Source organism: Vidua macroura, chromosome 3 (genome assembly GCF_024509145.1).
Source record: "Vidua macroura isolate BioBank_ID:100142 chromosome 3, ASM2450914v1, whole genome shotgun sequence".
NCBI classification, from domain to species: Eukaryota; Metazoa; Chordata; class Aves; order Passeriformes; family Viduidae; genus Vidua; species Vidua macroura.
This window is the reverse complement of record NC_071573.1, coordinates 58316508-58343292: the sequence shown is the minus strand read 5'-3', so window position 1 is coordinate 58343292 and position 26785 is coordinate 58316508. Positions and strand designations below refer to the sequence as shown.

The 26785-nt window shown below is 39.0% G+C and overlaps 1 protein-coding gene across 3 annotated transcripts; it reads left to right on the top strand.

Moving 5' to 3' along the window:
• Positions 1-1323: 1323 nt before the first annotated feature.
• WTAP (WT1 associated protein) lies at positions 1324-26785 on the top strand. Of its 3 annotated transcripts, XM_053972703.1 has the most exons (8): positions 1324-1457; positions 5515-5552; positions 5636-5691; positions 10465-10523; positions 12122-12249; positions 18686-18864; positions 23577-23731; positions 25561-26785. In XM_053972703.1, exons 2-8 carry the CDS (start codon positions 5523-5525, stop codon positions 26142-26144), a joined length of 1191 nt encoding a protein of 396 aa, XP_053828678.1. In that variant the 5' UTR covers positions 1324-1457; positions 5515-5522; the 3' UTR covers positions 26145-26785. The 3 variants fall into 3 exon arrangements, 1 of the variants encoding a protein (XP_053828678.1); XR_008436165.1 differs by lacking the exon at positions 25561-26785 and having other exon boundaries at positions 18686-20630; positions 23577-23663; XR_008436166.1 differs by lacking the exons at positions 23577-23731; positions 25561-26785 and adding an exon at positions 21866-22435 and having other exon boundaries at positions 18686-19419.

The window sequence follows — 26785 nt, the reverse complement described above, 5'->3', positions numbered from 1 at the left end:
AACAAGTATCTTGAATAAAAGCAGGAGCAGGTAACTGTACACGAATCACAGTGTGTCTCTTTTCACTTTCAAATGAGGTAAGATTTCAAAGGCATTTATTCAGGTCCTTTCTCTTTGTGGCCACCTTACCACCCTACCTCAGGTAGCTATGTCAAATCAGTTATAGCATGTTTTTTAAATGTTTTAAGTTCTCAATGAAAAATCTTTGTATTCATATATACACATACATATGGGTATGGGACCACGTGTATTGGGTTATATTCTGTAGTGATTATATTGTTTCTGCTACCAGTAAGAGTCAGGAGAGATTTCTGGAGCACCTTCAGCACTGACAGTGAGTGACAATCCATTTCATTTGTGCAACCCAGGTGACAGATTGATTTAGTCTACAGCAGCTTTATGACTTTGCCGACAAAAAGGCAAAAGTATTTACCCAACAGCACAGCTTGTGAAATCATGGAGGGTAAGAAGGATAAACTTTAGTTTAAAGCACCAGCTCAGTGCTAGACCGCAACGAAGGACAAACTTTACTTCATTGGTTTTTATTCCCCAACACGGAAACTGATGTTTCACTTCTTTGGAAGCAGTTGGAATTTAAATCCTGCATCTTTCTTTAGTGGCTGAGGACACTGACTCGCATCGACGCGGCGGCCGGCGGGCAGACAGCGCCGGCAGTCACGCCAAGAAGCCCGGCACCCATCTTGCCCTTCATTTACTACTGCACGCAGTTTTCCTTCCCAGAGACCCCATCTTCTCCACCAGCCTTCCGGGAAGGCGCCAAGTGCTCTTCCCAGGAGGCGCCGGGTCCCGCTCCCCTCAGCCGGTTTGGCGGGAGACGGGCGGCGCTCGACCCATCCCGCCGGACAGCGGCACCCCCCGCCGGCAGGAGGCCGCGCAGCACCCCACGGATACGAGCGCTGCGCGCCCCGTTCGGCCGACGGGCTTTAAATCGGCGCTCTAAATAACCCGCGGGAAGTACTGCTTCCCAGCGGGACGAGCGGCGCTCCCCCGCAGCGGCCGCCCCACAGGCGGGCCGAGGTACCCGCGCCGCGGCCCTGCACTGAAGCGGAACCCCTCGTCCTCCTCCTCGTCCTCGTCCTCGTCGCCGCCACCCCCCCACGCCAGGTGCGCGCGCAGCCACCGACCGCGGGGCGGGGCGGGCGCTCATTTCCTCCCTGGGCGCCATTTTGTAGCGCAGAGAACCCGCAAATAAAGAGCGGGCGGGAGCGGCGTGCGGGGGAGCTCGGGCGGGGGTGGGGGGGGCGCGGCCGTCCTGGCTGCGGAGCTGCTGCTGCTGCTGCTGTTGGTGGCGGCGGCGGCGGTGGTGGCGGCGCCCGCGGAGCTGGTGGCGTCAGGCGTGGAGGTGGCGGCGTTTCGCCCCTGCTCGATGTGAGGCGGAGCGCGGCCCAGGCAAGCGGCGTGCGAGGGGCGCGGGGCCTCCGCGCCGCAGGCGGGAGGTGAGTGGCCGTGCGAGCGCTCCGCCCTAGCGGAACGGACGGACCGGGCAGCCCGTGGTCCCGGAGTGCCGAAGCCCAGAGGCGCCTCCATCCTTCACCTCGGGCGCGGGGGGGAGGAGCGGAAACACTTAGAGCCATTTTGTACGAGGCCCCAAAGCCCGGCCTGGCTGCGCGGCCTGGATCCTCCTCCTGCTGCCTTGAGTGGCCGCCGCGCCCCCGGCCGCGGGAGCCGCGTTTGTCGCTTGCCTTGTGGGAGAGGAGCGAGGGCGGCGGGGCGGGCACTGCCTGGGCTGGGGGGCGGCTGCAGCAGCTGGGTCTGTCAAACACCTGCGGCTGCGGCCCGCGGGGGGGGGCGGGACCCCCGCGGTTGCTGAGGCGAGTGTGAGGGCTGGCCAGTTGCGGGGCTACTGTGAAGCTTTTCTTTCTAAACGTCAGAAGGCTCCTTAGTACATGAAAGACAAGGAGCTACTGGAGGGGGTCCAGGGGAGGACCACAGAGATGATTTGGGGTCTAGAATGCTTCTGTTGTGAGGAAACACTGCGTGAGCTGGGCCTGTTTACTCTAGGAAAGAGAAGACTGAGAGGGGCTGTCGTCAATGCATACAAATATCCTAAAGGCGGGTGCTGCCTTAAAGTGAAGGGTGCCAGACTCTTTTTCAGTGGTACCCAGCGGCAGGACGAGGGTCAGTGGCCATAAACTAAAACATATGAAGTTTCGCCTCAATATGAGGAAGAACTTTACATTGAGGGCGGCAGAACACTGGAACAGGTTGCTGTGGTGGTGCATTCCCCCTTAACCTCCTTCCAGGCTGCAGTGTGATCTGAGAAATTTTTGAGAATCTCAAGCAGGTCATGGAGTCTCCCTCTCTGAAGGCATTCAGAACCCACCTGGACATGTTCCTGTGTCACCTGCCTTGGTGGGGACGGGGGTGTTGGACTATGTAATCTCCAGAGGTGCCTTCCACCCCTAACGATTCTGTGATTCTGTAAATTTACATGGTTTTTTATATATGCACACACATATGTACTTAGGGAGCTGGGAGCCCATACTGGGGTTTTTGCATGGAACTCTTTCTTGGTATCATTCAAATAACTTTCAGTTTGCATATAACAAGTAAAGCCTCATACCCGATTAAATTTTGTTCATTGAGGTTTTAAAAAAGTTTTTAAATCCTGTGTTTTATAAACGTTGTAGGAGAAGGTGTGTGGGCTTGTATCAGAGTTACTGAAATTAAAATGTACTTTCCTCATTTCACATTTCACATTTCTTTTAATTGAAACTGCCATAGAAGCCTAAAACATTGAGTTTTTCTAAAAATTATTTTAGTGCCTGTGACAGTGTTATTCTAAGTATGGAGTATGGTGGTGTGTTGCTTGTTGCCAGGAGCAGATACACAGGAGTGGTGTGTGGCAGCCACTGTTTCTGCAAAATCATGAAAGTGCTTAGTTAGGATAGTACAGTTAAGCTGTTCATAATATAAATCACAAAATACAATTGTGTTAATTCCAGTCAGTTATGCAGGAATGTTGTTTACATTGATTCTTTTTATTGTAGAAAGTAACACTTCATTATGTTCTTGCAAGATATTTCTGATGTGGGTAGGAGAGAGATGATCTCTTCTAGAGGAGAGCCGAGTGATAATAAGCATCTCTTGATGCACAGTGCTGGAGAAGTTACTGTGTTAGATTCAAAGAATGAACATTTCAGTTGCAGTTGTCGTCTGTTGCATACAGGTTCACCTGTTCGTTAACAGAAAATGAAGGCAAATCGCCGTGACAGTTGCTGTGGCCGGCCTGGTGCTGCTGCTGTTTCTGAGAAACATGGAGCACGATAGCAGTATAGAGCAGTAATAAATGTTTAAGCTTCTGCTAAGTTAGTCCATGTTCCCAAAAAGCTGTTGCAGGGCAGTAGCAAGGTGAAATTCATATGTGTGGAAAAAGCACTAAGTGTTTATCTGTAGATATTATTAACCTAACTTGTCCAGAATAACCTATAGAATATTTTTGGCACATGTGTGGTTCTATCATCGCAAGTAATAATAGGTGGCAGTAAGGCAGCGACTTCTGTAATGCAGTGGCCCGTAACTTCAGTCTTTCATGCTCTTGTCTGAAAGCAAGAGGTGGTTTTGTAAACGGTGATGTGCTGGGTGTAGAGGTTAGAGTAGCCTGGTCTGGTGCTGGAATTTTGTGTGAGGTCTGGAGATGCAACATTTGACTACCTTTGGTGGAGCATCTACCTTTGATTTCTTGTCGTCATGATTGTGACAGCAGGCATATGTTTATAATTGCTGTATACTGCAGCAGGGGTTACAAGACAGATCTTTGGGGCAATTCACGTTTTTTGTTATCTGTGTGCTTCTGGTACTATTTTGGGGAACACACATGACTTGACATGTGTGCACCATTTAATCAGTGTTAGCTGTAGTTGTGTGAGACATCTGAAAAGCATGTTTCTCTCTGCCAGGAACTTAACAGTAGCTGGGATCTTCAAGAGTACTTCCAAACTCCAAAAGAGTTAAAAACTCTAAAAATCTTTGAAAAAATTAGTGGGGAAGGTAGGCAGCCTAAATACAGGGGTCACAAGCATTCCCTCTGCAATCTCAAGTTACTTTGACTGATTGAATTGGCCACTGGCAATTTGCATCAGCAGCCTCTTATGCTTGTATTTTATATTTGAGGTATGTTTTTGGTAAAACAGTTTCAAATAAGGAGCTGCATGCAGAAGTTCAAGCAAAATACTCCTTGTGAGCGGGAGTGAAGGGGATGTGACTTCTTAGTTTAGGGAAGCACTTAGGTGCCTGTGTGTTACTAAGCGTAGCAACAGGAAGCTGCCATTCATTAGTGAGATGCTTCTACTGAATGTTTTCTTTCTGTGGGTTCTAATGTCAGTATTTATTATAGGAAGGGAATGTGAGTGTTGGTTTGTTTGTTGTTAGCCAGGACCTTATTTGGTAGGGTGCTGTGTAAGTTGTCAGTGGTGTCAGCTAGTGCAGGTTGAAAACACCCTGTTTCATTGGAATGTATTTGCTTGTCTTACTGACCAACAGTTTTAGGATTTGGAAAAGTTAAATTGATTCATTGAGTGTCATTGTGAAAATACTAAGGTAATCCATAAAAATAATTGAGAAAATAGAATATCTACTCCTTAAGAGCATTGTTTCTTTAAAGCTAAGTGTTCACAACCAAGGAGTTGACACATCCTTTCCCTGCTACATGTGCAGTAGTAGCTTTACAAGCTTGTCAACTCTTAATATTGTATGCAACTTTTCCACTGGAAAGCATATTGCAAAGATGCATGCCTCCAGCAGACCTTGCATTCATTGTTACTTGAATGCCTGTAATATTTAGGAACTCAGTATTTCTTACATAATCATAGTTGTAGAAAATACTCTGTATTACTCTTTAGAGATAAGGAAGGATGTGCTGTAACTCAGGGAAGTGTGAATATTTAATCTAGCAAAATGCAGTCCTGTTGTGCTCTGTATGCACCAGAGGAATTCAGTTTGATGGCCTATCTAAGCCATTTATTTTGCATCCTACTTTTCCTGAGACTATTCACACGGGTTTTAAAATAACAGTACTTCCTGTTTATTTGAATCTTAAGAGAGTAAGTACTTGCAAGAACATGTTGTAATGTTCGCAAATTACTCTTTTATTCCAAAGAGGAGGAGCACTAGTATAAATTGCTTTGGTCAGACCCAGATTATCCTTTTTCTTGTAAAGTACAATGTTATGTAGATACATACTAAATGTCAGTTTGATACAAAGTTGGGTGGTTTTGATTAGTTAAATAGGAAGGATTGATTACTGATTGGCTTTTTAGATATAAATAGAAACTTTGAGGTAACTTTAAGAAAAAATGCATCTGACTATATCTAGATTACAGGAGCAAACATGTCATAGTGTTATTTTGTACTCTGGTGCTGCATTGTGTGGAACGAATATTTCAGTGATGTAATATTGCAAACCAAAACACTTAAGGCTAGAAGTGTAAGTTTCTGACTTGTTCAGTGTTCTGTTTACACTAAATAAAACTCCTTTTTTTCCTCTCCCTTCAGAGTTCACAATGACGAATGAAGAACCTCTCCCAAAGAAGGTATGTGTAAAATTACTTATGACTTCACCCGTCCAGGTAATCAGGACAGCTTGATAAATTTTGCTTTTCTTTTTGCTTCATAGGTTCGCCTTAGTGAAGCAGATTTTAAGGTTTTACCTAGAGATGAGCTTATCCTAAGGTAATGTAAAAAGTCTTTTTTCCATCTCAACATTCTTCCAGTGGAAAATGTGTGAATTTACTCTTTCATTGTCTTTTAGCATTGTTGTTCTGAAAAACAGTTTTATTTGTTTCATAATGCATCTCTTCTGTAAAGTTCTCCTCTTGTCTCAAATACTTGTAGTTTGGGCGGGAATACTTTTTCCCAAGAGGCAAAATCCTTAATAGCATTTTGTAGAACATGAGTGCAAGTATTTTTTTTTTCTTCACTTGTAACTATAGAAGATAGGATTGCTTACATTCCTTAATAGACAGCAAGTTATTTTAAACATCAGAAAAATGTCAACCCTTTACTACTTTATTTTTACACTTTCTCAGTCCATGCAGTTGTCTTTCAGCATGTTCAGATATTAACAGAAAAATGTTAAAATGAAGTTTTCATCGCCTAGAACGTTGATAGGGAAGAACCTGGCCATCTTTTTAACTTTTTAGAAAGCTTAAGCGTCACCACAGAAACAATAATAGGGAATCCTGTTGTCCAGACCACCTGCTTAAAGAAACCACCCCAGGCCACTGGTCTCTGTATGCCTGAATTTCCTGATTCGTAAGCCAGGAGCCATCCAAACTAGCCTTCTGTGGGACATCTGTTATCTGCTGGAGTAGTCTCTGCATTTTGGTAAACATTAGTTCTTGGTTTCTTGTACACTGAGTTATTAGCATTATTAGGGTCTCAAGGTAAATTTTGCTTTTTCATCGAACAAAGACTAAATTGTGTAGAAACATGGGGTTACATATGCAACATTTAGTGTACATGGTGATCAGCTACCCTCCCTTCTGGGTAAACTATCCTGCCAGCTACTTTTGGGGTGACAGGTTTGTTTTTTTTTTTCCAGGGAGTAAACAGTCTGTCTCCATATGTTTAAAACTGGTTTATGTCTGCCTCTGAGTATCCAGTCTTTTGGGTTGTAAAGAAAAATGTATTTAAACAGTAAGAAAAAGTGCTTCTTTCCTAAATGGTTTTGGCCCTGTGATCTTTTTTATAGAAAACTCCTAAGTCTCCAAAGCTGTGCCCTTAACTTCTTGCGATAAAATCCATGTGAAAGTACCAAAGCATAGATTCTGTGCCACTTGCTTTCTGACTGATAGTATGAAAACAAAAAAAAGGCTGTCAGTTGTAATCAGCTTCTGTAACTTGCAATGATTAGTTGCTACCATAGAAGAGATGAATTTCCAGCACATATTCAGGAGAGAATGTGATGGAATACACCCAAGGAGGTACAGTATGTCAGCAGCTCACCTGTGTTAATGAAGAGGCAGAAGGGAATTTGTTAATGACAACTGTGTTGCTATTGAATCATCTTCTTAGTGTGTAGAAAAACTAACATGCTCTCAAAAAGGGTGCTTGATGGATTAAGGAGAATAACTCTTCAATATACCCAGAAATGGAAATTTAAATTCCACTTTGGTCATGTCCCTTTGATTAGTTTGCATAGATCAGTCTTTCAAACACTTTTTTTTTTATGGGGGTAAAATTAAGGATTTCTATTAAGTGCACCTCTAATTGTGATTTCATGTAAAACTAGCAATTATTGCACTAACTGCTGGCTTCACTTGTAGGCTGGAATAAAATATTATTATTAGGCATATACTTTAATCAATGTCATTTCTATTACTTTGAGATCTAGAAAAGCATGTTTTGACCTCTAGATTGTCTTAAGATTTGGAATGTGGTTTTTTGATCTGTGCTTCGGTGATGCAAATGCTTTTTCAGACAGACATGTGTAATCACCTTTTAGTCTTTAGATTATAAAGTCACCATTGCTGTACAGTTGCAGTGATGAAATACATATGTAGAAAAAATGTGGGGTTTTGTCAGTTTCTGTGCCATGAGTCCCAATTTTACTGTTCTTTTCCATGAAGTGCATAATTTAGGTTTGTTCGTTGTAACTTATGTTGACTAAACATGAGCAGGACCAACATAGAGCCTTTAGACCTGACCTTGAATTTCTGCTTGTCTCATGACTTGTTGCTCTGGACTCATGTTAAACTTTCCCCTCTTTAATGCAGTAGCTAGCTTCACTGTAGGAGCTTCTGGGAGAAGGAAGAGCCAGAAACATGGTAAAGAAATAACTCTATGGATCATTGCTAAAAATCTGATCAGTATTGCCCTGATAGATTAGCTGAGTGGGTACCTGGTAAAACACTGAACCACTTCAATTTACATAAGCATTTCTGAGGAAGTACAGTGCGTTTACTAAACTTCAGTCAACAGGGACTTAGAGCCAGTCATTTTTGGAATGACCTGGGTTCAGTGTGTGTCTTAACCCCTAACTGCTTAACATTTACTGTGAACCCCAAAGCTCAGCATAAAAGATGGGTGCTTCAAGAAAAAGTATTTAGGACTTCATAGGTTCACATTACCTCTATAAAGTCTGCTAAATTTTTTTGGAGGATTAAGTAACTGATAGAATGCTGCTTAGTTACCTTCCAGTTCTTGTGAGACTGTAAGCAATCCCTTCAACAGAACAGATTCAGGAGGGTCCTTCCAGTTTTCCTGTGTCTATTCTTGAATGCCTTTCCAAGTAGCACTTCAGTGAAGCTCTTCAGGTTATTAATTTTGAACCATCAGATTATGGACATAAACTACTATATTGAGTGGAAAGCAAACTGATGGGAGGAAAAAAAATCTGCCTTTTAGCCTTTGTCATTCTTCCCCCACTCAGGTTCAGCAATGAGCTGCCTTAGTCTGCTACAGGTGTGCTGGAAGCTGTTATCTGGGGCAGGGCGAGGAGGTCAAGGGTCTGGCTGTGTTCCCTCCCAAGATCTTGCCCATTCCTGGCCTACTGGTGAGGGAGGAATGTTGGAAAACTTGCCTTGATGATGCGTGAGCACTTAGAGCAGTAGCTGAAACACTGATATGTTACCAACACCATTCTAGCTGTGAGTGCAAAAGCACAGTGCTGTGAGGGCTGCTGTGGAGAAAATTACCTCTGTCTCAGCCAGACCCAATGAACAGCTTGAACAGCAAGAGTCTTGACCAGGTTTTTGACAAAATGCCACATCTGAATAGTTACAATTACTAGAAGTGTTGGTAGGCGTATGACTTGAAATCCATGACATGGCCTAGTGCCATCTCGGTTTTCTTTTCCAGGAGTTTGGTTCTTGCCTAAATACTAGTAGTTGTTGAGCGGTGACTTAGAGCTGTTATCTACAACATTCTTGGTGACTGTAGGCTACATGGGTTTGTTTGTTTGTGGGTGGTTATTTTGGGGGTTCTTTTCCTTTTTTTTCCAGCTAGTGCTCTGGCACATCTACTTAACTTGTGTAATGTCCTCATTTCACTTGCTCTGTATATTGCTGCTGTTAGGGGAGTGTGGGGGGGTCTCATGATTTTGATAGAATTACTGGGTTTGGGCTGTGAGGTATAACTTAAAAGTGAAGTAGTCCTGTATATTTGAAGACCAACTGTTTATTGCATATCACTTTTTTAATGTAAAATTAGGTTCTCTCTTTCTAGATTTGCTGTTCAGTAGGCCATTTCAGTTTTACTTCTGGGAGATTGGAATCTCCTGAACTAACATAGAATTTTTAATGGTCAAATGGTGAAACTTCTTAGAGCAGAGAGATTAGTTTAAGGGTTAAGTACAAATAGTACTGCTCTCTTTTACAGAGCTTTGAGAGTTCATTCATACTGTTGGCATGTTCAGCTGAAGAGATATAAAATTTTGTTGTTGCTTGAAGGAAGAGATCTCATGCTTCTGTTTTCCGTTTCCCAGTGATGTGGTCTTGCTTGCTGTTGCAGATCTCTGATGCTTTTTAGACCCTTTAATGGGCTGTTTGATTTCACTAAATGGTCTAAATTACCTAGAGGTAAATTTTATAGTTTTAATTAAAGTAGTAGTGTAGGTTAGAGAGTTAAAATGGAGCAGTTGTGATGAGTCTGGCATAAAATATGCCTCAGGGAGAGAAGGTAATTGGGAGGAGAGAACAGACACCTTCTTCTATAGTAGTAAGCTATTAGATAAATTTTCTTTATAATGTACAGTTATACCATCATGAGGATCACACATAGTTAGGGGCGGAGTACTACTTAAAAATCCCAGAATACCATGCTGCAAACTTTTCATAAAGCATTTCATGCTAAACTTCACAGCAGACTTTATTTGCTACAGATTTGATGGTTTGTATAAAATACGGTGCTGTTTTTAAGTGAAGTTTTTTGACTGAGGATGAATTTCCTAAATAACATTTTCAAAGAGTTATTAAACTATTTGGCTTATGGATGAGGAATATAATCAGAGAATGGTCTTAACCTGAATGAGCTGCTACAACTGCTTAACCTAGACTGCCATTTCTAGTGTTATGATACACTTCTGCTTGTCCTGTTCACTTGGTAACATACTTAGTGTTGTATTTGTATCACACTTGCTGTTACAGAATTTTGTTTGAATTACTCTGCTATGAGAATAAGATGTATATAGGGCATTTTACAAAGATAACAAAATAAGTAGTGTTTGATCCTAATGTTTGTCTAAAATACTGATTTTTAAGATGTCACTTTTAAGTGTTGTAATGCACAACTACCATTTTGTTCCGCTGAGACACAAAGCAGATTTAACTATTTCCACAATTAAAAGCTCCCTTTTTAAAACTGGAATTGTCTTTTGTGCAGTTGTGTAATTCCCCCTTGACATTTTCTGATTATAGTATCAGTGTGTGCTCTGAAAGCTTAGAGATGCCTTAATTTAATAAAGAGCTTCAGAAATTCTTTTTTTTCTCTTTATATCTGTGACAGGTGGAAACAATATGAAGCATATGTGCAAGCTCTGGAGGGCAAGTACACAGACCTTAATTGTAAGTTTGCCAGGTTTCAAAATGGTGCAAATTATCAGACTGTATAAAGCAGAGTGATCAAGTAATATGTGTGCTTTCTAGAAGTGCTAGAAGTAAGTTATAATAATCTGTTATGTCTGTTACTTGTCAGGAAAAGAGCCCCTGTTTTTTCTATTGTAAAAAGAAAGCCTCTCCCAGCTTTCTTACCAACTTCTTTCCCACTTGCAAATTTATCCCACTATCTAAAAAGTCTTAGTTTTGCATCTATAGGACACAGACTGCTGGGCAGGGAAAAGCTTTAAAGCATAACCCCATAAATAGGTGTACTTTGGAACTTTACCATTAGAAAAGGAAACTGTCTACTGAAATATTCCAGGAACGTCTGTGCTTTTAGTAGTCTTACAGGATTGTAAGGCTGGGAGGGGAAAAAGTGTTTAGAGGTAAATGTCTAAAATGAGTCCCCAAGGATTATTTGATCTGATTAGGCAAATTGGAATGTCATTCTTACATGGTCATTAAAACTTGGTCTTTTGGAAGGTAATATGGGGAAAACATCCTACTGTGAAATGATAAAATATGAATACATTCTGGGAGTGACTGAAGAGCCAATCCTAAGTCACTTTTAAAAGTTATCTTGCCAGCTAGAGATGGTATATTTCCTGTTTTCAGTCACCTTTTCAGTCTAAATACTTAAAGATGTAGTACCTCTGAGTTTGAAGGGTATTTTTCTGTCAGTCCAAATAGATGTCCTCTCTTTTGCTGTTGTTACATCCTCCTTCTACTGCTGTCTCATAATATTTTGGATTTTGGAGAGAATAAAATACAGCAAATGGAAACAGGTGATTCCGTTCACATCTCAAACTGTCTAAACATAGATAAATAAGTTGTTTTAACATTCCCAGTTTCTCAATTTTGGAAACAATACAGGCCATAGTAGTCAGTGTTAATGAATTATCTGCAAAGATTTATTTAGAAATCATTGTCCTAAAGCAATTTGTGATGTTCAGGTTATATTTACAGCTCATTATTCTCCCAAAATTAGGAAAAAATGAAAATTAAATTTTTCAAGTTTTTAATTGTCTTACATATGACAAGTAACAGAGTGAATTTATACAGTTGATATTCAGTTGCTTGCATGTGTTTTTGTTTGAGCAATTTGGAAGTGTGCTGCCTTCTCTCGTATTTTATATATAATCTTTCATAAATGTCCATGGATCAGAATTCTAGTTGTGACAGAATGTTCTTGAATGTCTTACTGTTTGCTCATGGAATGTTGAGGCCAGTTTTAGGATTGCCCATAAACAGCAATGTTTTACAGACTACAGATTGGTTTTTGCTGCACAAAGTGATTTCCTATATAAACATGGAAACATGTTGAAAATTTTAGTAAGTCTTAAAGAAGGACCAGGAATATGGCTTTAAAGCCACCTGTTGTTAAACTTTTCCAATACTTAATGACATTTTGTTTTTTGTTTATGCTAGTTATAAACATGCCTGCAAAAAGTGTAACTGACTTGTCTTTATGAACTTGGTTTTTACATTCTTTTAGCTATCTTGTAAAAACTTCCTATGAGAGGGTACTATAAAACATGCTTTCTCTGTGTTGTTGCTTGTGTTAGCTAATGATGTGACGGGGCTGAGAGAATCTGAAGAGAAGCTGAAACAGCAACAGCAAGAGTCTGCCCGAAGAGAAAATATTCTGGTGATGAGGCTGGCAACTAAGGAACAGGAGATGCAAGAGTGTACTGTAAGTATTTAGAAAGGATAAGTATGTTCAAACTGTTGCATCAACATCAGCTGTTGAGACAGTACCTATGTGCTATGCTATGTTTTTTGTGTATCTACACCATCACATTTTCTGTGTTTAAAGACACAGCAGGGTAGTTTAATTGAATTAGTAAAGATCACATCTTAAAAGTTTGGAGGTTTTTTAATATTAGTTTTTGCTGTTCATTTTCAGCAGCAGTTTTAATTGAAACTTGGTTTACTTCAAACCAAACTAATTCTTGCATGTGCCATGCTTACTCTCTTCTAGCATTTATCTATGGTGCATATATACAAAAATGTTACTTCTGAGAATCATTAGAGTCAGGAACAAATAAAAATGTAAGGATACAATTGAGTTTATTTGGTTTCATTTAGGAGTTTTTAGGCTGACACTTTCATTGCATTTGAATAACAATGTAAACCTATTTATAAGCCTCTGTCTGGCTGGATAGGTGAAGTTGCTACTGACTTGTTCAAAGCCCTTTTAAAATTTGGCAGATATGCTTAATTTCTACTGTTCTGAATGCATATTTTGTTTATCTTTGTTTCTTGCTTCTTCATTTCTGTGACTGTTAAATCTGTGTTTAGTTTTAGTTTCTTGGAAAATATCTCACACTGGATTACCTTCTTAAAATAAGTTTCATTCTGCTTGAATCTGGCAGTTTCTGAAAGGATTGTAAAAAGCTTATTGATAGTTTTGGTAATATACTCTTCAGAGCTTCTCTTATGAAAATATAAGCTCTGTGCAAAACTAATAACTAGTGTTGTAGCTTTCCTTTGCTTTTTAAATCTTCCTTTCTTTTTTGCCTGAAGTTTTTCAGAGCAGTCTGTATTGTGACTGAATTCTGTACAGTGCTTTCACTGTTCTTGAGACCATAACATCACTTTAGTTCACATGTTATAAATGGGAAAAAAATAAAGGGGATTAACCTTACTTTGCAGTGCCAAAAAACAAAGCCCAGAAACAGAGGTTGGAAGAGACTTGCAGTTTCTAGTCCAGCCTGCCTGTTCACAGCAGGGTCAGTTGGACCATGTTACTCAGGACTGCACACTACTGGCTTTTGAGCATCTCCTGAAATGGAGACTGCAGAACTCTTTGGTGATCTCTGCCAGTGTTGAGACACTGACACAGCAGAACGTGTGTTCTTATGTTTAAGTGGAACTTCCCGTGTTTCAGTTTGTGCCCATCACCTTCTATGCTTTCAGTGGGCACCACTGGCTTTGCTTTCTTTACTCCCCATCAGGTATTTATGCACATTGGTAACATCTCCTGAGCCTTCTCTTCTCCAGATTGAGCAGCCCTAACACTCTCAGCCTCTGCTTGTGTGTCACATGCTCCAACCCCTTGAATCAGCCTCACAGCCCTTCATTGGCCTCACCCTAATATGTGTGTGTCTCTTGTACTGCGGTGTCCAGATCTGGACCCAGTACCCCAGATATCTCACCAGTGTCAAGTGAGAGGAAGCATCACCTCCCTCAGCCTGTTGGCAGCACTCTGCTAATGCAGGCCAGGATGCCAGTGAAGATCTGTTCTGATACAGTACTGCAACACTTCCCTAGTTGTGAGGCTACTGTATTGGTCTGCTTCACTTGTGAAGTTTTACTGATAAATTCTGCTATGTGGAACAGCAGTAGTAAGTTTTTTTTTCTTTTGAACTTCTTAGCATATAGCTAAAGCAGTAAATACTAAAAATAAATAAAAAGAACTGTAAGTTTTTCACCAAAACCAAATTTGTGTGTACTATATTTGCCTTTCTTCCTCCTTTGAAGTTACAAACTTCAAGTATTTAATGCTTTGAATTTGACTATTGTGAATGATTTGAATATCATGAAAACTATAGGGGTTTTGGCTGCACTTCGTTAGATGTTTATAGCTGCATAATCTTTCCAGAACATCTGTTTAGAAGAACTTCTGAAGAGCTTTTATTTTCAGTGTACATTAAAAAAGAAAAAAGAGCGGGTAACAACCTACCAAAAAGAAACAAAAAACAGACACATGCCCACACACTCAGGTGGCTTATATTTCTCCTGCTCTTGACTCAAGAATAACACTGAGGATGTAATCTCCACAGTATATGGAGGTAGGAAGATGCATCCTTGAAGAAGAGTTGTAAAATGGATACACTGGAGGTGTATAACGGAGACATGGGCACCTTTAGGTATTTTGAAGTTCAAAAATGTGCATAGTTTCAAGGAGGTCTGAAGGACTGCTTGGCTTTGTATTACTACAGAGTATTTTTTCCACTACAGTAACAGTAGAAAAACACGTCATGTTGGGTAAGATGCAAAGCTAAGCCACAGGTTGCGAAATCATTTAATAAGCTATTCATCATGTGACATTACTCGACATGCCTGATTTTAATCCATAAAATAATTTTTCCATATTTTTATTATAGTTAACAATTTTTTATAATCCACACTTACATGTGAAATATACCAGTAACACTTATATGTAAGCCTTCGGTGTTTCCTGTCACATTTTAATTAGAAAGACTGAGCATTTATGGTGTCTAGTTTATTGAAAAACTACAGATGTGTTTTTGGGACATTTTATTCTACAAACTTACCGCTTTCAAATTTAAATGGTTAAAAAATCAATACCATACCATATTCAACTGCTAATAGTTGGCAAAGACTGAGTTTTCTGATCACTTGTGTATAACACCTTGCTTACTAAAGTACACTAGCTCTGTTTTAAAATAGGGTGTGATGAAATCTATTTTGGTGTTTTAATTTTCACCCTTTTTTAAAATAGTAGCTTTTTAGTGTGTTTTCAGCTTATGAAAGTCACCAGTTGTCATCTTGAAAGTGTAGGTGTGCATATCAGAGTAGCAGTAGCAGAATTGTTGCCCTTATTGTGTATCAGTGCTGTTTTTGAAGAAATGAGATGGGAGGGGAGTGCATAGCTCCATTCTCTCCAGTGCTTTGTGCTGAGTCTAGCAGGAGAATATATGGATTTCTTCAGAGCCAGCAGCTTAGTATAAGTCTGTGGCAGGTGCTGCAAAGTTACTCTGTGGTTTCAGGTCACTAAGGACTACCTTGAAGTTCAGGCATTTAACATCCTGTGTGCCTGTTGTCAGCAGCAGCCTCAAGCTACCTTCCCCCAGGAACAACCCTCTAGAGGAGGTTGCTGTTCTGAGGGAAGTGTGGGTAAGGTATTGGCTATGGTTTTTACATAAAGCTTTATTTCTGACAGAGGTGCTGGTCAAGTTAATGCCACTTCAGGGAAAGGCCTTAACCTCCTTCCAGGCTACTGCACAGTTACTGAGAGTCAGTAAGTGGGTGGCCATTTAGAAATACTTGCTGCTCAAATATGTTTTTCATGGAACAGATAACAATGAGTGGAACTTTATGGAGGTGCAATTGGACTGTAGCACTAGGTAGTCATTACTCTTGTGGTTTAGGTTACAGCTCTGTTGTGTTTTTTCTCTTCTTAGTTGTGCACTTTCTTCCTTCCTTATAAGAAGGATATACAGTTGATCTGACTTAGGTTGCTACACTTTCTCTCAGGCACCTGTGATCTGTTTTGTAAATTCGTCATGTTTAGAGTGTCTGTTCTTTGTAGCTATCTTTGGATGATTTCAGCTGAAAGCATGCAGCTGTTTCCAAGAATGTGAGAACTAAGGGGATTGAAAATGTTATTGTCTGTCTTTAACAAAATAATAAAAATCCACATGAACAAAACCTCACACAGCCTGATGTCCTCTAAATAGACTGCTTTCGGTGCTCTCCTGCCTTGGATTGGAACAGAGAGAAAGCTGATAGCAAGATTTTTATTCTGTTTGTGAAAATTACCTCTGCTTGTCCATCTGATGGGTTTTTGAAAAATACCAGCTGGTGTGTGCTTTTATGTTTGGGAATATGAAGAGTCTGTCGGCATTTCAGGTGTTAGAGTGGGCATTCCCCTGGGGTCTGGCATAGGACGTGACTATTCCTGTATGTTCAGCTGTAGCCTGAAGATGGTCCTGACTGTAGGCAAACTCTCCTGCTCCCTAACCACCTGGAATATCAGTGGGAGGTGACTCATACCAGAAAGTGATCAGAGGGAGCAAGAATGTGAGGTTTGGACTGGCTGAGCAGGAAGACAAACATAATTAGGAAATTGGCAGAAAGGGGAAGACATTTGGGCTGGCTTTGGGAGCAGGTCATACTTGGAGGAGGTTGCTAGGTCTTCATGGATGACAAGCCTGACAGATGAGAACTCTGGAGTTAACAACTGGAGAAAGCACTTGTGGAGGAATTGAGAAGATTTAAGTTGGAAAAAGTAGAGGAAAATAATGGTCTTTCAAGTCTGGGGAGGGAATGAGCAAGGATTGTTAAGCTTAAGTAAGTTTTTTTCCTGCATGACTGCTTTAGAAATGATGGTTGAGCTGAAGTCCTGTGCAGTTGCCATCTGCTGGGCTCAGGAGTGTGAGCTGGAGAGACCCCAATGAGATTGTCAAATAACTGGCATTGCACAGCATTGGCTGGGTCCTCCAGAGTGTTTAAGTGCATTTCTGGTGTGACTGAGGAGCAGCGGCAGCAATTCTGTGTGCTAGTGATCCAGGGAATCTGTTACTGTTTTTAGATTTACAGTGGAAGGAATCTGGGCCTTGGTAAGACAAAGAACATGGAACACCCCCCTCCCCCCCCCCCCAGTTAGTGATGCCTCTTTAAGAATGGATTGGGAACAATGTTGCTGTATCATGATTATATTTCTGAAATATGTTGCTGGTGAAGTTGTCCATTTTACTGTCTACTAGCTCTAGCCATCACAAAGAATTGACAGGTTGTTGAAATACTTCAGTAGCAGAAGAATAAAAAAACTGAGTGGATAGAAAATATACATCAATAACAATGAATAAAATTGATCTTTATTCAGAGAGCAATATATTTTGCATTCAGTGAGGCAAAGGACCCGAGAGGTAAAATGCCGTCCAAGAAATGTTAGCGTAACCTTAATCTAGATTTCCTGTTTCGAGGTGCATTACCCACATTGTATGTGGGTTCTTGAATTCTTTATTTCTTGAAAATATTTATATGCAGTGCTTTTTATTCCCTTTGTATTTTTTCTGTGTACATAGAACTTTGTATGTTTAAAATTTAAAGTATGATGATACAGTTTTAAGTAACTAAGTATTTTATTTTTATAATATCAAATTGTGTCAAAGGAAATACTTCAGTTATTCCAGTACCTTTGAAACCACTTACTTGAAGTAAAATCCAGAAATTTTTACTACTTAACAATATATAAATTAAAACATATTATACTCAATTTAGAAGTGACTGAGATTGCTACTGCACACTGCATGTACATAGGACTTCTGTACTTCCTCTTCACCACTATTGTGTATAGACCCCGTAAGAGAGTAACTGCATGTACAGGAACATGGTTAAGCTGTCAGTGCTGCTAGCTGTGCTGTGTGTCCCAAGGAAATAAGAGAGTGCAGGGGGATTCTTTCCCTTTAGGGTTTGTCAATTAAACTCTTGCTCGTAAGTCTGATTGTAGGACTGCCTGCATGGGAAGCAAACCACCTGACTTCCAATTAATGTCTTTCAACATCGTGTGATTCTTTTCACCTCTTGCTGATGAAAAATGTGTGTGATATAGGGAGCATAATAAATTGAATTTAAAAATCAGCACATTCTGTGCAGGCTGATGCAGTATTGGTAATTAACAGAGTTCTAAACACATACTTTTCATACAATTTAAGATACGTCTGTTGTGATGGGATTCAAATTGAAGAAACTTTCAAAGTTAATACTATTAATTTACATTTGTTTTTAGCAATCAGTACTATATTTAAAAGAAAATCTCTCAGTTACTACTTCTGAAATTTTGACTATTTGCCAGTGTTTTAAACATATAAAATTGTAACTCCTTTGGCTTATGGTTTTTGCAAAGAGAATAAAATCCAACCAAAATCTGTTTTAATTGCTGTTAATATTTCTAAATTATTTTTTTAGAGATAGACAGTCTTGCATCATAAGTGACTATTGCAGTTGCAAAATATCTTAGAAGGTTCTAGAAACCTTTTTATTTGCTTGTAAATATTTCTTGTCAATTTTTACTCTAATGTTCCTTAATAACTTCCACTGAACTTAAGTGGGAATTAACTGTCTGTTTTAAGCAGAAAATTATTTCTATATGCTCTTTGTTCCCCAGAAGGAGTGCAGGCAGATACAAAAGAAAGGGAGCATTCTAATGCTCCAGATACTGCTCTGACAAATATAAATTGACATGTAGAAAATAATCTTGGCATCTGGAGGGCAATCCGTGTGCACAAGTGATTTATATCCTGCGTTTTTCAAGTTACAGTGTGAAAGAAGGCAAGCTGCCTTGATGTTAACTTCGGAGTAAATACTGGTATTGAAATTACTTATAATTTTTCTTTAGTATTGTATGAATAACAGTCTTTTTTTCTTATTTTATGCAGAATCAGATTCAGTACCTCAAGCAAGTCCAGCAGCCTAGTGTTGCCCAACTGCGATCAACAATGGTAGACCCAGCCATCAACTTGTTTTTCCTAAAAATGAAAGGTGAACTGGAACAGACTAAAGACAAACTGGAACAAGCCCAAAATGAACTGAGTGCCTGGAAATTTACGCCTGATAGGTAAACAAAACAAATACTCCCCAGTCAAGACTTCCCTGACAGTCCCACTACGAGAATGCTATGGTGGGACAGCCAAGTACTCGTTTCCACACCAAGACTCAGACGTTTTGAGGCAAAAGCCACATTCTTATACTGTCCAGCTTGTAATGCTTAATGTAAAACTTACCAGATGAGCCTTGTGTTTCAGCTTTTTTCTCCCCTTTGCTTCAGAGGCCTGACAGCGTCGGACTGTTCTGAAGAAATGGCCATCTTCGAAAAAAATCTTTTCTAGAACATGTAGACATTTGCAAAATTGTTCTATTTGAAGAAAATAGAGGGAGAAACAGAAGTCTTAAGTCTGTGGCACACTGTGTCTACAGACAGTTTGGAGGAGAGAGAACCTAGAGATTATAAATCATGAATTGAACATGTAAAATTCCCGTAAAATGTAGAAGTGGAATATGCTTCGCTCTTAACCTTGAGCCTAGTGACTTAGAGACACTGTAAGTCAGTTTTGCCAATAAGACTGTGGACTTCCTGCTTGTTCACTGAACTGCTGGGTCAAAACTCGATGAGGTGAATTTTGCATTAAAGAGTTTACTTGCTAACCAGTTTTGAATAGCCACGAGAGTGCTATTTGATATCACAACAGTGGTAGTGTACATATTTGACTGTTTAGCCTTTGGGCGCTCTAGCACTTGACGCAGCCTTAAGTCACTGTTGCTAAATAATGAACTGTTTTTCTGGATGGTTGGTAATACTGTGGACGCCTCAAAATTAGGACTGTACAAAAATGTACGTTCCATCTAAATGCAGGTTTGAAATTGTTTGAAGCAATATATATTTGATCACAACTAGTGTGTATAAGAAAAACTGGTTGTGATAAGAATTTCACTGCATGTTTTCATGCAGAAATGAGAATTTTTCGATCTTTGTTCTAAGAACTGATCTCAAATGCTTAATACAGAAGGCACATGATGGCAACTGTCTTCATTGTTGGTGGGGTGTTTTTATTCCGTTGTACACCTGGGGTTTTTTGTATTGTGCTTATCTATAAACTGTGCCTTGAAATAGTTGTAATACCTAGTTCAAGGAACACTTCTGGTTATACTGTTGTATCGTGAAACTCCTGGGATGAACGAGAATTGAACAGGTTGTTACTTCTGCATTGTCTCCTTTGCTGAAAAAGAAGTCAGTATTTTAACAAACAAACTTAAATGCATGCATTTTCTTTGGTGGATTCAGTGAAGGAGTTTTTGCTATTCTCTTGATGCCTCTGTTCTGTTGTCCCAAGTTACTTGTAAGAGTAGCGATCTGGGACAGTTGGGAGTGCATGTCTAAGGTCTGTAAAGCAAATTGTAGATCTGGTGTAGCATTTGTGTGTTTGTTTTTTCCCGTAGCAAATAGAGTTCTATTTAGTAATTGGAGGTGTTGATTTTTCAAAACAGTTGGGCAACGTTTTATGACTGAATTTAAAAATGAATTTTTTAAACTAAAAAGAGACATTCAGCTGTCACAGAGGTGATGTATTCTAACAGTTTTGCTGACTTTAAGATGCCATTACATAATTTTGACTTGGAAGTATCTTTAACTGTTTGTGCTTCAGATGATTAATATGGGATCAAAGAGTAGTATACTTATGCAGGTTTATTTTTTTTTGCATGAGTAATGACTTAACACCAAAAGAAAAATCCACAGAAAAACTTTACCTTTTAAAAAGTGATACATCTGGAATGATTTTGCTATAGCAGTATCTAAGATTTTATTGATCTAGCATCAAAACAGAGGTAAGACTTATATTAATAAATTGTTAATGTGTTTCCAAGCCATTTGTAAAGCTCACTACAATGTGTTGAAAGAGGCATGCCATGCAGATTGCTTGTTTCTAACTTGGCGTTCAGAAAGTTATTTAATACATTTAGATACAGGTTGGTTGTTTTCTAAAGTCCTCAGCCTCTGAACGTGTGAGTACAACTGAGGAAAGACAAGTAACTTTCAAACCCAAGTGTCAAAAGAAAATGTTATTTCTGTAGCTACAACATACCCTAATTTGCATCATAGAATTTTAAGTCTGTGGTGTGAATGTGCATTATTTATACACGCAGTGGCTGGAATATAGAAAGTTAGAGTTATTTCCTGGTAAATAATCGAGGCTTTGTTAACTGGGTTAAGATTTTACTGGTTTTTATGTCTTGAAAGGTGAAGAAATTGGCTCATGTAAAATATTTGTAGGGTTTTTTTCATTCTCTTTGCATCTGGGGCCCCCTCCCCCAATTGTTTTAATTATCCATCCTTGTACACAACTACTCATTTCATGGCATCTGGCCTAGTTTTTGAAAGAGGCAATTCAGGTCTTAAACTGGTGTTCTTGGGGTGGTTAACACATTAACTGCAGCCCTAAGCAGAGCTAGTTCTGGACCTTAATGTAGATAAGGCTGTGCAGCATAAACATTGCTGATGTCTGGAGGGGGAAATAAAAGGGCATGTAATCAAGGGAATGGCTATGCTAAGCCATTTTAACCATCATTAAGCAGAGTATAAACTTGGAATAAAAAGTAGTTGAAATGTCATTTTGCATTAAGCCTAGTACAACAAACTTTAGTCTTCTGAAATTTAACCACTTACATTCTTACAGGTTTTGTTGCATGTCTGTTCAAGAAGATTTATGAAAACAATGCTGAACTTAGTTTTATAGTTCATAGGAATTATTTTAGTAGTTATTGTATTTCATGTTCTTGAATGTGTTGTCCTTTTTGTAAATTGCAAGAGTTATTTTCTACTAGTTCAGAACATCTGGAAAAATTTTGATGGAAAGAAATAGCATTATAGGTAACTATGCAAATTTCTATACAGGTAATAAATATTTTACATTTTGGCAGGAGTTAACCTGAAGATATTAATGGGATTCTAAAATTGTCCCAATTCCAAGGTAACCAGAACTTGCTGATTCTTCAGTTGATGTTGGTTTGTGAAGAGAAAAGCATTTAATGACTTAAACATTGTAAACTTTTTCTATTTGTAGTGATGATGAATACAGTAACAGCAATTTGCAAATGGCTAAAAATCATGTCTGCCTAATAACTTTTGGGATCTGTCACATTGGTTATCTCCAAAGTGGTCCTGCTTTGCACAGAATGAACATCTCTAAGGAAACTTGCATCTTAAATGTGCGACTTGGACTGTATTAGGTCGGCACAATTTAAACTTCAAGGACCTGGCATTGGACATCACATCAAGAAAGAAAACAGGCTGCTGATTTTAGCAGATTTTCAGGCCTCCAGGACTTTACACAGCCAGATTCCTTCTGGAGCAGCCCATCCGAAAGATTTGGGAAAGTCAGTTGAAAAATGTTAAATGGGGCAGAGTTGGCAGAGAACTTAAAAGTTGTTTAAGGCTTGAGTGCTCAGAAGGTAGTTGATAAGGAAATTGCTGTTTTAAATTCTTTTATTTTGGTTGCAGGAGAGAACTGTGGCTGTGATTGTAGTAGATATTTCCTCCTCTACTTTTTCAATCCTCAGGTTTTTTTTCAGTATTTGTCACTTGTTTAAAAGCATACAAAAAATTAAATGACCACCTTGGTCTTGAAAAGTAATGCAAGTCTTGCTATTGAATTCACAATAAAGCTGTTCCAAGTTTGGGGGTTTTGGCAGAGGTTACACTTCTATAGAAAAGAAGACAGCTTCATTATGGTGCTGAGCCTATTAAAAGGAGAACTGTTTGAGGATGCTATCCTGACTTGGCAGACTTAAGAGTCCTAAAGGACTTTAATTTTTCTCTTTTATGGAGTCAGCTGTATTGCCTATATATTAATTTGCATACTACTTCCTATAATGCTTTACAGTGAGATTTCTATAATGAAGATTAAAGATGTGTAATGTTACCAATTTAGTAAAGAAAATCTTGTCAGTTCCTACCTGTTTCATATTTCTTTCAGAAACGGAATGTCCTAACGATCATTACTTATGATCTGAAATCTGTCATTTTAAAGGAAGTAGATAGATAATATACCCCTTCCTTGATGTCCTTCCAGTGTTCAGTTACATTTTCATTCCTCTTCACCATACAAGATGTACTTAAGAAATGCTGACCATAGAAATCATGAAGCAGACTGTACATGTGACTGTCAAACATATAAGTTGAGTTGAAAAATAGTTACCTCATTTTTTAAACAAGTACCTGGACAGCATTTAAATGAATGTTTAAACCTCTTAAAGAAAAACAGTCATCAGTATGAAAAATGAACATTAGATTTATTATTTCCCCCAAGCAACTTTTCTTCACCCAAATTCAGTTATTAAATTTCATTACTACAACAAATGGGGAATGATTTTGCTTATAATTTGCTTGTGTAGTTTCTGTGCAGTCCTTGATCTTTTGAATTGCAAAACACATCTTTAATCAAATATTTAATTCCCTTAAGAATTGGCACATGCAAAATTGTGCATACTGATAATCCAGATGTTGGTATTAAAAAAGTACAATATGCTTATTCATATTTTCAGTAATAAAACTTGCCTTCCACTTTGTGGGACAGCGACAGAAGATCAGCTGGCGTTGGAACAGCATGTGGTAACTATAGGGAGACTTTCTGCTATGACAATTATGTTGAGGCATAATGTTCCTTGAATTGTGACATGCAGAAATCCTATCTCCTTTTTGTCTGTAATTGTGATTGAGGAAGATAACTGAAGGTTTTATATTCATTTTGTGATAGATGGCTCTTTCCTTTGCAGCCAAACAGGGAAAAAGTTAATGGCGAAGTGTCGAATGCTTATCCAGGAGAATCAAGAGCTTGGAAGGCAGCTGTCCCAAGGACGTATTGCACAGCTTGAGGCAGAATTGGCTTTACAGAAGAAATATAGTGAGGAACTTAAAAGCAGTCAGGATGGTAAGGGATTTTTTAACAAAAATAGAAGTTGCCTTGCACTTCTGCAAGTTTAATTTTGTGATGATACTCATAATACAAAATGACCTTTGCCAGAATGAAAGGGCAGTATTGAGTAAAATATGACAATAGTAAGTATTAATTGGTAGTCTTAGTTAAAAACAAACAAAATCTTTAACTTTGGGGGAACTGGTGGGGTTTGCAGCTCCAGTAATGCAGTGTTTGAAATTGAGATTTTTGTACTGTAAGTCTTGCAATTTAATAGCAAATGTTTAGACTGCACACATTACTGGTAAATTGGTAAGATGAAAGCTGTTAACATAAAGCCTAGGCATGCACTGAGAACAGAAAGCTTCTTGTTAAATAACTCCTGACTCATTTGAATTTATTTTAAAAAAGCAACTAAGAATATGAAAATCTGATTTTTTTTTCCACCTTTGGTAACTCAGATGAATGAACATGTCTCATCATGTTTATAGTCTTAAGTTTTGTGAAACTGTAAACCTAAATTGAAATTATCTAAAAACTCTGACCTCTTGCATAATTTAAATGGAGGGGAAAATGCAGGTTTAAAAGTCTTCAGTCTTGAATTCTGCATAGTGTCAGTGGCTCTTCATAGAATGTTAGATTAGGTTATATGAATATAATCTATATAGGTTATCCTTGGGGATATAACCTATATAGACAACACATAGACCTGAATATCTTTTTGTTTTACATATGAAGATTGTGAGATACCAGAAACTTAGTATGGCATCCCATCTAAGTCTGAGATGTCCTGCATTTTTAAGAATAGATCTTCCCCCAATTATATTTCCATCTCTTTGAGAAAATAGCAGTATAAAATAACTAGAACTCTTAAAGTAAATGATTGTATAGTGTCATTTTGTGGGAATAGTAACTACTGTTTTGATAATGCACTTCAACAACATTTACCAAGTACATAATTGAAACAAGTGTAGACATTCATTAAAGACTACTGCTTTTGAATGTAGTAATCTCCAGCACTGAGTTGCTTCTTCTCCATATATGAATCAGGATGATGATACTCCTGCAGTGAGAATTTCCTAATGATTGTTTTCTGTAGCAGCAAGAACACTTTTTAAAAAAATTGTGGCAATATTAATCAGTTTGCATTTTATTTCCTCTGGCATACTGATGGTGCAGTTGAACTGAAGACTGAAGCAGTGTTTCTTATACTGTTTTGGGGTCAAATTTGTTTTGTTCCAGAATGCAGTACTAATGGTAAAAACCTTTTTCTGATACATAAATATTAAAACACGCAGTGAAATTAGTTAATACTCTGTTGGTAAGAAGGTATTTTTGTGTCCTCTCTTGGAGGATTTAAAGGATTAAACACAGTAAGAATTGAAACTTCCTTGAAATATGATGAAAAACTACTACTTTTGGCTACTGAATAGAGTTTTGCAGTAACTCAGATTTGTTACATATGGATATGATTCATGGTCGCTTTTACAGTATTTCTGCCAGCAATTAATACTTGAGTAAAAGTAGACACAATAGGATCTACTTGCAAAATATTAATTACTGCAGTTGAGCTTTTTCCTGAATATCTTCCTTTCTTGCCCAAAAGTTAAAGTTGTCTCACATATTTTCAATAGCAGTATAGAAAGTAGGGAGTCGTAGCACAGTTGTTAAGCATTTTCTCCTTCAGAGGCAGAGTATTAAAACCAGTGCATACCTGATGGCTGAGAAATAGTTCATTGAAAAATTTCGGCATAAAATGTTGAGTTACAGGGTTTTAATTTCTTGTCTGAGATTTAAAATATGGGCTATTAAGTGTTTGCAACAAATGTGTTTTCTTTACATAGAATTGAATGACTTCATCATCCAGCTTGATGAGGAGGTAGAGGGTATGCAGAGTACCATTCTAGTTCTTCAGCAGCAGTTGAAGGAGACTCGCCAGCAGTTGGCACAGTACCAGCAGCAGCAGTCCCAGGCCTCCAACCCAGGCACCAGCAGGACTCCATCCTCTGAGCCCACAGAGCAAGGAGAGGCTGCGGGCAAAGACTGCAGCCGCCTGGCAAACGGACCAAGCAATGGCAGCTCCTCCCATCAGCGGACATCTGGGCCTGGATTTTATAGGGAGGGTAGCGGCACGGAAGATGACTTCCCGGCTTCTCCAGGGAATGGTAATAAGCTATCCAACCACTCTGAAGATAGAACTGGTAGAGGAAGTGGTAGCTACATAAACCAGCTCAGTACTGGGTATGAAAGTGTAGACTCTCCCACTGGCAGTGAAAACTCTCTCACTCACCACTCAAATGACACAGACTCCAATCATGATCCTCAAGAGGAGAAAACGGTGAGCATGAAAGGTAACAGAACTGTGGGTTCTCGTCATGTCCAGAATGGTTTGGACTCCAGTGTAAATGTGCAGGGTTCAGTTTTGTAACATTTTTCTGCAAAATTTTTATACAGTGTCATTGAATTTGGGAGAGGATACTGTCCAGAAGCCGTTTAAATTAGTGCATACTTGTCACAATTTTGCCTTTTTGTGGGTTTCTTTTTGCTTCAATACCTCTGCCACTTTGGAAATTTTAACAGTTAATTACGTTGAATGTTGCTAAAAGGATGTTTGTGTAGCTCAAGTTATTTTTATATGAGTTAATGTGAAGTTGAAATGGAAATTATTTCCATAAAGTATAACATAAATGATGTCTGTACAAATCTGTGTATATCTAGAAACCTGTGCTGTGTAAGGGCATTCTTACTCATACTGTTATACTTAACACCACCTTCAAGATTTGTCATAATAGCTGTGGGTTTGACTGCCAAGTTTGCCCAGTACAGTAGTTTTATCACTAAAAAGATGGACTTACTGAAGGAGTCCTGTAGTAGTTTCAGTGTTAATTACAATTTTTCCCACCATACATCTGTGCATTTTCTCCTTAGGTGACCGAATGTTTATGAATTGTGTGCATAGTTACTCAGTTTTTAAGAACTGTTGTACCCTGTTGATGCATATTGCTCTGTGACTCCAATATTATCTTACCTGTACTGACCAAACCTAAATAAAAACTTTTAATAATGTAA